This window comes from Quercus lobata, chromosome 4 (genome assembly GCF_001633185.2).
Source record: "Quercus lobata isolate SW786 chromosome 4, ValleyOak3.0 Primary Assembly, whole genome shotgun sequence".
Classification (NCBI taxonomy): Eukaryota; Viridiplantae; Streptophyta; class Magnoliopsida; order Fagales; family Fagaceae; genus Quercus; species Quercus lobata.
In genome coordinates, this window is record NC_044907.1 from 89,080,072 (window position 1) to 89,091,755 (window position 11,684).

General features: G+C 45.4%; 1 protein-coding gene across 1 annotated transcript; it reads left to right on the forward strand.

Annotated features, from left to right (window-relative positions):
• Positions 1–4,362: 4,362 nt before the first annotated feature.
• LOC115986102 lies at positions 4,363–5,765 on the forward strand. Its single transcript, XM_031108962.1, has 2 exons — positions 4,363–5,121; positions 5,190–5,765. Exons 1-2 carry the CDS (start codon positions 4,726–4,728, stop codon positions 5,763–5,765), a joined length of 972 nt encoding a protein of 323 aa, XP_030964822.1. The 5' UTR covers positions 4,363–4,725.
• Positions 5,766–11,684: the final 5,919 nt, after the last annotated feature.

Genomic DNA, 11,684 nt, shown 5'->3' on the forward strand with positions numbered 1-11,684 from the left:
AGTTGCAATCTTACTTTTGATAAATTAGGTTTATTGTTCTATACTTTAAATATATTTTAATTATAATATATTTTTCAATTATAAATCATTTTTCATTTATTTTCAAATATTTTTTAATTATAAATTTCTAATAGAAAATATCCATCTAAATATGAAAAACTTAAAAATGGACGAAGAGAAAACTAGAAAAAGAAATTGAATCTCAAAAGGCATTTATGGATAAATTTGTTACTAATATTAAACTAAGAACAACAGAAAATTTGGGTGAAAATATAACAAATGAACAAGAAATCCATTAGAAAGATAGTTAGAAAGTTATAAAATTATACAAAAGTATTATTTAATAATAAAAAATTAAGGGTAAATTCCACAAACCACCCCTGAGGTTTGTGATAATATCCAACTAAGTCCAAAACATTTTAAAACCTACCAATTTCATCCAAAAAGACAATTTTGTCCCTAAACTTAAAAAATAAAAAATAAACGCCGTTACTTTTTTTTATTTCCTCTCCCCCTCTCTTCTCTGAGTTCTCCATCTCAGAACTCTATCTGCAATGGAACCTTAGCCATAGTGAAGCCCATGATTTGGTCACCGGCATCAACAACACCACCAATAAAAATCTCTTTCAAAACCAATAGAAACCCAAAAAAAAAAAAAAAAAAAAAAAAAAAAAATCCAAGCCAAAACAACACACATAAATCCCTTTGAAAATTCCCAATAAAAATCCCAAAAAAACAAGCAAAATCCAAGCCAAACAGCACATAAATCCCTTTGAATATTTCCAACGAAATCTCCTAAAAATCTCAACAGAAAATTCGAAAAGTGTCTGAAACAAAAGGTGACCTGTGGAAATAAGAAGTTCAACGGTTTTCTCGTCGGGATTTTTGCCGGTGACGGTGAAGTACCGGCGTTGTACGATCTCCCGATACTCCGACGAGATTTGTTGCAGGTGATTATTGAAACTCTCAATCGAATCCTTCAACTTCTTCCTCAGCCTATTCACCACGAAGGTCCTAGTCCGATCCACAGCGCCTCAAGCTTGACTTTGAACAACTTGTCTTGATGAGAGCAAGGGACATGTCGGCGTCCATGCAGGATCGGAGGTCCTTCACGGCCTTGGCGTTGTGGAGAGAGAGGGTTTTGAGATAGAGAAACTCAAAGAAGGGAGGGGGAGAGGAAATAAAATAAAAAGTAACGGCGTTTAGGCTTTTTTTTAGTTCAGGGACAAAATTGTCTTTTTAGGATGAAATTGGTAGGTTTTAAAATGTTATGGACTTAGTTGGTATTATCACAAACCTCAGGGGTGGTTTGTGGAATTTACCCAAAAATTAAATTGAATTAAATTAAAGTTGCACTTAAAATTTTTGGCTTAGGCTCTAAAATTGATTAAGTTGGATGTGGTTAAATTGACTTTCGTATTGAAAACGTAATATCTTAAATGATATTTTCGTTCTTCTATGCTTAGTGGGCTAACAATTCTAAGCTTCTATGTAAAGATATTTGACTAAAATGAATAAAATCAAAGTGTATTTTCAGCAAAACTCATAGTCTCCTACAAATCATGAAAAGCGAATTATATTGGAAGGTATTGTTAACATAAACTGGGGCCTTTTTGTTTAATATGAAATTTGCCCCATTTTAATTGTATTTTTTGTTTAAATATTGCATACAGAGGTGTGGATGTGAAAATCGTAGTTGTTAGCCTCTTATATAAGCGCAATGTTCAGGCATATTAATTCAAATATTAAAAAGTTTAGTTATGAAACCAAATTCTAATTGAGGAAATTTTTGTTGATGATAAACGATGTTTTATTAGTTGATATAATTCAACATTTGTTATTTTGCAGGAGAGAAGAGGACACTTGACAGAGCCACCATACGAATCTTGTTCAAGACTTGACTTGCGATATATATATATATATATATATATCGCATTCTGGAATCGACCATCTCCATGATAGGACCACTTGGGAAAGGGTTTAAGAGAGTTGTAATATTCTTGAACCTGCTAATGGGGTCCAATTTAGAACAAAGATGGTTCAAAGTTCTAACTCATGTGATCTGCAATCTGCACTAATACAAATCTTAAGCTCGTTGTTTTCAGGAAATAGATCCATTATTGATGACACAAATCACACGGTAGAGTAGTTGACCCAGGGGTTTTTGTCCAAGATAATACTGGGTCTTTCTTGGAAGCATGTACACTATCAATTTTTTATTTATTTTAATTTTTAGAATCAGCGCTATGAATATATTGATAATGAACCTAAACATAACTCTAAAAATTAGTGAAAATAACAACAAAAATAGTTCAAACAACAACAAGATTAGACTAAACAGAACAAATGAACAAAATATTAAACAAAAAGCTCATTAAAAAAAAAAAAAAAAAAACACTTATTATTCAAATTCATAACTCATTCAATCCATTCTGATGAAGCCGAAAATAGTATCACCAGTGAGTCACACGTTCCTCGTACGATCAAACGGCACCTGCACAACGAAAAGGAAGAACCTAGCAGAGAGTACCGGTGTGGTACCGGCCAAACACCCTCCGAAGGTCAAGTTAGAACTATTCCCACTGCTCTAGAGTGCTAGAGAGGGTAAATTATGCGTACCTCAGTTTGTGAGGATGCTTGGGCTTTTATACTAGTAGAAGGTTGACCTCTTTACCTTGGAGTAGAAGTCCTTTCCTTATAGGAGTCCTTTTGAGCGTATTTTACGTGATCTTTTCCTTATGGGGATCCTTTAAATATTATCTAGCGTGGGAAGCAAGTAAACTTGTGCCCGGTCCATCAGCCTCAATTTTCCTCCGTCACCTTTGTTATACCGTCAGCATTTGAGCCGTCAACCACGGAGTCAGCTGATCCTATGACCGTCAGCATAAGCACCGTCTACTATGCCCAAAGAAAAAGTATTAATCCATCGGCTTTATGTCCGTGTGGTTTAAGCTCTCCTTTTATCCTCATCAGTTGCCCCCTACTCTACATGTTCGACGAGTAAGACCGTCAGCATGTGGAGTTAGAAGATGATTAGAGAAAAATCAAATATGAACGACTCCTCGATCTTCGAGCTATTAAATGCAAGGTCACGTGGCATTCAGTCGTTGGCCTCGTTTCTGGGTGCGGGCGTCGCCTCGTCTTCCGTGCGTTTTCTCTCCTGTATAAATACCACGCCCCTTGACTCATTTCATCATTTCAACCTCACTGGTTTTTCAAGAGAGAATCCGTCACCCTTACCTCCAATTTGATCCGTCAGCTGTTATCAACACCGTCACTTTCAAGGTCGTTCCATCCATTCAAGATCTGCTTCACCTGTAAGTTCTTCTTTCCTTCTCTTCGCTTTTTTCTCCCTTTTTTATTTTTGTCTGAAAAAACAAAGTCAGTCTAGGAACTTAGAGCATATCCGTCACTTGTAGGTAGTCAGATGTCGAGTGACGCGTCGAGTGATCAGTCGTCAGTCCGCGATGGAGCGGGCTACGATGAATTCTTTGGCTCAGGTCAAGAGTCCGACGGCTTTTCTGAATCGTCAGGAAAGGAAACGTCAGCCCAGTCCCTTAGTATTGATGTAGAAGGCCAAGTTGAGGAAGTTAGGGATAAAGTGTTAAGTGAGGTTGAGGTCGAGAGGAGAGACGAGGAAATTTGTGTGGACGGGAACGGGGATGAAGGCGACGAGGAGTCGGATAGTGACGGGAGTAGGGACGAGGGTAACGAGGTTAGTAGTGACGGAAATGAGGATGAAGGTGACGACGAGTCCTGTGATGGAACTTCAGGGAGTTCTGGAGGTAACCGTCCCTTCATCCTCCCGGAGGAGTGGGCCGTCAATAAATTCCTTCCAAAGATGAGCAACAGAGTTTTTAACGAGTTGCGTACCCGTTTCCAAATCCCAGACCACATTCCTATCCGTCTCCCTAGAAAAAATGAGAAGTGTTATACAGGGAGGACTGCTGATGTGGGGATGTACGATGCCATGTTTGCTGCTGGCCTTAGATTACCACTGACGGCTTTACACCGTCAGCTAGCGGATTTCTTGGGATTGTCCGTCAGCCAAATTGCTCCGAATGCCTGGAGGATTTTTATTGGTGCTGAGATCCTTTGGGGTCGCTTGAGTGGGGGGAACCGTCAGCTTTCGCTAGACGAGTTCTTTTATTGCTACAGACCCCAGCATAAAGTATCTGCCAAGGGGACCTACCATTTTGCTCCACGTGAGAAGAGCTTAAGATTAGTGTTTGATATGCCAGACTCCAATAGAAATTGGAAGAATAGATTTTTCTTTGTTAAAGGGACGGATTGGGTGTGCCGTCCAGGTGAGTGGGATACACTACCTGGCGGTTATTTTGATAACACTTGGGCCTATATTAGGGAGTCAGGTTGCCCCCTTGTCCTTCTTCTTACCGTCTCTTTTCATTTATCAGGGAGTTTTCTTGAGTCCGTCTCCTTTAACACCGTCTATTCCCTTTTATTTCAGCTAGCGCTCGCCCGGAGATATCTGACGAACAAAGGGAATTTATCCGTCGGATACTTGGCATACCGCTTGAGCAACGGAAGTGTAGGGACTTAATCACCCTAGACACTCTCCATTTGTATTGTGGGGGTCCAGAGCCGACGGTTGAAGCTCGGAAGTTGGAAGAATTTTCTCGTAAACGTAAGTCGAAGCCTTACATGACCCGTCGGTTTATTTCTTTCGTCGGCTATTACTGATCCGTCAATTTATTTTGTGTAGAGATGGAAGCTGCGAAGCAAAGGGTGAGGGCCGCTGCAGCCCGTAAGAAGGAGGAGGAGAAAGCTAAGGGAAAAGAAGGAGCGTCAACCCCTCATTCCTCTTTGAAGAGTTCAGTTAAGAGGAAGGCTGACGGAAAGGACGATCCCCCTTCTAAGAAGGTAGCTGTCAGTGCTGGGGATGTGCCTTCCACGAAGTCGCCTCCCAAGTCTGGTCACGGTGCTGGGAAAGGAGTGATGACCTCTTCCGGTCCCGTCATTGAGGGACCCCGTTGCTTGCTGACCCACAAGGATTATGCTGTTGAGGGGGTAGAATCCCTCATAAAACAGACGGATCTGGACCCTTGTGCTCAGCTAGGGACGGAAGACCTGGGGGCGTCAGCTTTCTTTGACATAGCACGGGTATGCTTTTTACTTTGATTAATTTAATGTTTGCCTTGCTTTATGGCTGACGGTTTTACTTCCTTCAGGCCTTGGTTCGTGTAAAAGCACTTCAAGACCGGTGCGTGGCCAAAGAAGGCGTCGTTTCTCGGGTTAGGAGGCATAACGCCAATCTGATGGATCAGCAAGCGCAATATAAGGAGGCCGTCCGTCTCTTAAACTCAGAGCTGAAGGATGTAAAGGAGAAGTTGGGGGAGGCTGAGGGTCAGCAGAAGAAGCTTGAGGAGGAGGTTTCATCCTTACGTGCACAAGTAGAGACGGCTGGGACTGACGCGGTCCAAAAATTCAAGACAACCCAGTCATTTATTGATTCCTGCGCTGATTATTACGGCACAGGTTTCGACGATTGTCTGAAGCAGGTAGCGTCAGCTTATCCAGAGTTGGATCTATCCAGAATTACCATGGATGCCTCCGTGCCGATGACTCCTGCTCGTGAAACTGTTGCTGACAAAGGTGACGGACCCCTTAGTTTGGACTCTTTGCTTAATGATGCCGGAGTTATTTTGGCTCAGCCAGCCGTCACTATCCCTGCCGAGTCTTCAGATGCGGCGCAAATTGCCAAGGATAAAGCTGACAGGGTCTCCAAGGATGTTCCTGCCACTTAACCCTGGCTTTTCTATTGTAATTTTTGAACAATGTTTTTAAATGCCCTTCCGTTTATTGGGCTTTTTACTTGTAACTCTATCTTCCCCTTTTTATGGCACTTGGAATCCGTTGCTTCGAACACGTATGTTGATTCTAATTTCTTATGGTCCCATTTATTTGACGAGATTGTTACCTTTCGATTTTTTAGCCCCCTTTTTTTGTCATTTGAACGGGCTTTGTTGGTTTGAGAACCACGTTTGTAAGTAGGGTTTTACTTTTTCGTTAGACCGTCATCTATTGGACCGTCTGTATTATAGGTCCGTTAGTTCTAGGACTTGGTCCATACGATGATATTTTCATCTATTTGATCGTCAGCTTTTTAGCCTCCGTTAGTCCCTTAGCCTTGATGTCTTTGACATCCTTTTTGGCCCGTCAGCTTTTTAAGCCTTTGGTGTATCTAATCACCTTCATTAGTCCTTTGTTTTTTAGGACCTCGTCCATATGATGATTGTTTCGTCTTTTGGACCGTCGGCTTTTTAGATTTCCCGGACCGTCGGCCTTAGCCTTGATGTCCTTGACATCCTTTTTGGTCCGTCAGCTTTTTAAGCCCTGGTGTATTTAACACCTTCACTAGTCCTTTGTTTTTTAGGACCTTGTCCATACGATGATTGTTTCATCCTTGGGACCGTCGGCTTTTTAGATTTCCCGGACCGGCTGCCTTAGCCTTGATGTCCTTGACATCTTTTTGGTCCGTCAGCTTTTTAAGCCCTGGTGTATTTAACACCTTCACTAGTCCTTTGTTTTTTAGGACCTTGTTCATACGATGATTGTTTCATCTTTGGGACCGTCGACTTTTTAGATTTCCTGGACCGTCGGCCTTAGCCTTGATGTCCTTGACATCTTTTTGGTCCGTATGTTAGTAGACCGTAGAAACAAAATACACTTTAGTAATTTCCGAAAAACTCCTCTTATTGCCATGCATTCAAATAAAAGTAATAAAAACCAAGCCCCTTGGGCTAAAAAAGAAGAATTGTTACAAAAGATTAAAGTAAATGATAGTTCTGAGGAGTGAGACTAAAGTCTTGCTGGAATGTAAAATAAAAAATTGAACTTCGTGCTGTCGCTCCTACTGGTAGTATCTTCGTAGGTGCTCGGTGTTCCACGGGTGCGGCAGTTTCTTTCCTTCCAATGTCTCTAGATGGTATGTGCCTTTCCTTTGCCACGACGTAACTCTGTAGGGTCCTTCCCAATTGGGGCCGAGTTTCCCTTGGGTAGGGTCCCTAGCAGCGCCCATGACCTTTCTAAGAACAAGGTCTCCAACCTGGAAGTCCCTGTGTCGAACCCGAGAGTTGTAGTGTTTAGCCATACGGTCCTGGTACCGAGCGAGCCTTTGTTCTGCTATTGCCCTGATTTCGTCTATTAGGTCCAACTGTAGCCGCATAGCCTCGTCATTTTTGTTTTCATCGTGGTTGTGCACCCTGTAGCTTGTGAGCCCAACTTCTGCTAGAATGACCGCTTCGCCTCCATACGTTAGTCGGAATGGTGTTTCTCCTGTGGGTGTCCTTGCTGTCGTCCTGTAAGCCCATAATATGCTTGGCAATTCATCGGGCCATATACCCTTTGCCCCCTCGAGCCGAGTCTTGATAATCTTGAGCAAGGATCGGTTCGTTACTTCAACTTGGCCATTAGCTTGAGGGTGGGCGGGGGAGGAATAGTGGTTCTTTATTCCTAGTTGCGAGCAGAAACCTCGAAAGGGGTCGTTGTCGAATTGCCGTCCGTTGTCTGAGACGAAGACTCTAGGAATTCCAAATCTGCATATGATGCATCTCCAAACAAAGCTTCGTACGTTTTTCTCCGTGATTGTGGCCAAAGCTTCAGCTTCTACCCATTTTGTGAAATAGTCGATGCCTACCACCAGGAACTTTAGCTGTCGTGCTGCTGTAGGGAAGGGTCCCATAATATCTAAGCCCCATTGTGCGAACGGCCATGGGGTCGTCATTGGGGTCAGCTCTTCGGTTGGTTGCCTAATAATGTTGCTGAACTTTTGGCACTTGTCGCAGGCCCTGACGTAGGCTTCGGCGTCCTTCTGCATGGTGGGCCAATAGTACCCTGCCCGCACAAGCTTGTGTATCAACGATCTGGACCCTGAGTGATTTCCGCAGATTCCTTCATGTACCTCTCTCATGACGTAGTCAGCTTCTTCCATATCCAAGCATCTTAAATATGGTCGGGAGAAACCTCTTTTGTAAAGGACGTCTTTTATCAGGACGAACCTTGCTGCCTGGACCTTGAGTCTCCTTGCGGCTTCTTTCTCGTCTGGTAAGACCCCGTTTTTCAAGTATGAAATTAACGGCGTCGCCCAGCTTCTGTCGGAGCATATTTCCTGCATGTTGCTGAGGTTTATTAGCGGAGAAAGCTGTATGAAGGAGAGTACATTACCAGGGATGACCATTTGTTCTGCTGAGGCGGCTTTCGCGAGGCGGTCGGCTCGCTCGTTTTCTTCTCTAGGAATTTGGACAACTTTAGCTTCTAGGTCATCCACTCTCGCCTTTACTTCACCAAGGTACTTCTTCATCTTTTCGCCCTTGCACTCATAGTCTCCATTTATTTGGTTAGTGATGACCTGTGAATCGCAGTAGATGACTACCCTCGCGGCTCCTGCCGCTTTGGCGAGGTCGAGCCCTGCTATCAGAGCCTCATACTCTGATTCATTGTTAGTGGCAGGGAAATCAAGACGGACCATACATTCAATGGTGTCTCCTTCGGGCGATAATAGCACAATGCCGGCCCCTGCGGCTTGTCTGTTAGATGACCCGTCCGTATATATGCTCCATTGAGGGGACTCTGCTGCCCCCTTGTCTTCATCATGAGTGAACTCAGCTATAAAGTCGGCGACGACCTGTCCTTTGATGGCAGTCCGTGGGCGGTATTGAATATCAAATTCGCTCAGTTCTATGGCCCATAATGCCAATCGTCCCGCGGCCTCGGGACTGCTCATTGCTCGCCTTAAAGGCTTGTCAGTCAGGACGTTCACCGTATGGGCCTGGAAGTACGGCTTGAGTTTGCGGGCTGCCGTAACCAATGCAAAGGCAAGTTTTTCCATGGGCGGGTATCTTTCTTCGGCCCCATGAAGCGCTCGGCTTGCGTAGTACACGGGCTTTTGCACTTTCTCTTCTTCTCTGATCAAGGCTGCGCTAACCGCCGCGGGGGAGACGGCTAGATAGAGAAAAAGCTCCTCTCCTGGCTGCGACGGGCTTAGTAATGGTGGGGAGGAAAGGTAAGCCTTCAGTTCTTCGAACGCTTGCTGGCATTCGTCAGTCCACTCGAAGGATTTCTTCAATGTTCGGAAGAAGGGTAAACACTTGTCCGTAGCCCTTGACACGAACCTGTTTAGTGCCGCTATCTTTCCGTTGAGGCTTTGTACCTCCTTCACGTTTCTTGGTGGTGCCATATCCAGGATGGCCTGGATCTTGTCCGGATTTGCTTCAATGCCCCTCTGAGACACCATGAATCCTAAGAATTTTCCTGCCGTTACTCCAAAGGCACACTTTCCTGGATTGAGCTTCATATTGTAGGAGCGAAGTGTGTCGAACGTTTCTTTGAGATCTCCTAGATGATCTTCCTCCCTTCGGCTTTTCACCAACATGTCGTCCACATAGACTTGGACATTCCTCCCAATCTGCTGCGCGAACATTTTGTTCATGAGTCTCTGGTACGTTGCGCCTGCGTTTTTTAGGCCGAAGGGCATCACCTTGTAACAGAAGAGGCCTTGGCTGGTTACGAACGACGTTTTCTCTTGGTCGGCTTCATGCATTCGGATTTGGTTGTACCCCGAGAAGGCGTCCATAAAGCTCAGCAGCTGGTGTTGAGCCGTGGAGTCTACTAGGATATCGACCCTCGGGAGGGGGTAGCTATCCTTGGGGCAGGCCTTATTGAGATCGGTGAAGTCCACGCACATCCGCCATTTCCCGCTCGCCTTCTTGACCATCACCACATTTACTAACCAGTCGGGATAGTATACTTCTCTAATAAAACTTGCTTCCCGTAACTTTCTGACTTCTTCTGCTATGGCTCGGTCTGCTCGGGGGCAAACACTCTCTTCTTCTGTCTGATAGGTGGAAAGGCGGGCGATACGTTCAACCTATGCACCATGACTGAAGGATCTATTCCCGGCATATCTTCATGATCCCACGCGAATACGTCCTGATTGCGTCTGAGGAAGGTTATGAGCTCCTGACGGATCGTGGTGTTAGCGAGCGTTCCAATTTTGGTCGTTCGACTAGGATCGGAATTGTCAAGGGGTATCTCTTCCAACTTCTCGACCGGCTCTGTTACCGTCCGGCGCTCTTCTATGCTTAAAGCCTGAACCTGATCCTCCATTTCCATCATGGCTATGTAGCATTCGCGTGCGGCCATCTGACTCCCGCGCAGTTCGCCTACTCCGTAATCAGTCGGGAACTTGATCATTAGGTGATAGGTGGAAGTTACTGCCTTCCATGAGTTGAGCGTGGGTCGCCCGAGGATAGCGTTGTAGGCTGATGAGCAATCGACCACCAAGAATGTCACGTCCCTGGCTATTTGTTGAGGGTAATCGCCTACAATGACGGATAATGTGACTGCGCCTAATGGGAATACCCGGCTCCCGCCGAAGCCAACAAGCGGGGCGTTGGTTGGGATCAACCGCTCTCTGTCGATCCTCATCTGCTGGAACGCTGTATAGTATAGAATTCCACTGAACTGCCATTGTCGACCAGCACCCGGTGCATGTTGTAGTCCCCCACACGCAGGCTGACGACGAGCGCATCGTCATGTGGATGGTGAAGGCGTCGCGCGTCTTCCTCTGAGAATCCGATTATGGGACCTTCTCTCCGTGCTATCTTCGGCACGACTCCCGTCAGCTGAACATTTTGTACCATCCGAAGATAGGTCTTGCGGGCTTTCTTGGATGACCCGGCGGCAGCCATTCCTCCTACGATCATCCTGATATCCCCGATCGGAGGCCTCGGTCGCTCATTGTCCCGTCGGGGGTGCTGGTCTTGTGCGGGGGGATCCGCTCTCTCCTTGCTAACGAATCTCTGCAGCTTTCCTTGTCTGATAAGGGCCTCAATCTGCTGCTTGAGGTCATAGCAATCAGCCGTGTCGTGGCCGTGGTCGCGGTGGAAACGGCAATACTTATCCCTGGAACGTTTGTTGGGGTCGCTCTTCAGTTTTCCTGGGAACGTCAGAGCCTCTTCGTCCTTGATTTGCATAAGGACTTGATCCACCGGGGCTGTTAGTGGAGTGAAGCTCGTGAACCTTCCCCCCATTGGTCTAGGGCGTCTTTCTTCCCTCCGGTCTCCTGTTCTTGTCTTCTTGCGGCCTTGGTCCTGCCGATTGTCTTCCTGTCGTTCTCTTTTCCTGGGCTTCTCTTCCCGAGCTAATAGGGCATCTTCAGCGTTCATATACTTCGTGGCGCGGTAAAGAACTTCCGACATGGTCTTAGGGTCGTTTTTGTATAGGGAAAACAAAAACTTTCCCTTCTTCAAGCCATTCGTGAATGCCGCAACAAGGATCTTATCGTCGGCTTCGTCGACTGAGAGTGCCTCTTTGTTGAAGCGGGAGATGTAAGCCCTTAAAGTTTCATCTTCTCGCTGTTTCATGCTCATCAAGCACGCTGTAGACTTCTTGTATCGATGGCCTCCAATGAAGTGTGCGGTAAACTGAGCGCTGAGCTCTTTGAAGGTGCCGATGGAGTTTGGTGCCAGTCGGCTGAACCAAATTCTCGCTACGCCCTTCAGTGTTGTAGGGAAGGCCCTACACATGATGGCGTCCGCTACTCCTTGAAGGTGCATTAGGGTCTTGAAGGTCTCCAGGTGGTCTAGCGGGTCCTTGACCCCGTCATAACTGTCTATTTGTGGCATGCGGAATTTGCTTGGTAAAGGGTAGGAGTTGACGGTGGC

Excerpts from the sequence above, each read along its gene's own strand:
- LOC115986102 (XM_031108962.1), top strand. The coding sequence starts at position 4,726 with ATGGAAGCTGCGAAGCAAAGGGTGAGGGCCGCTGCAGCCCGTAAGAAG. Across the intron at positions 5,122-5,189 it reads CTTTCTTTGACATAGCACGG|GCCTTGGTTCGTGTAAAAGC; the intron begins GTATGCTTTTTA and ends TACTTCCTTCAG.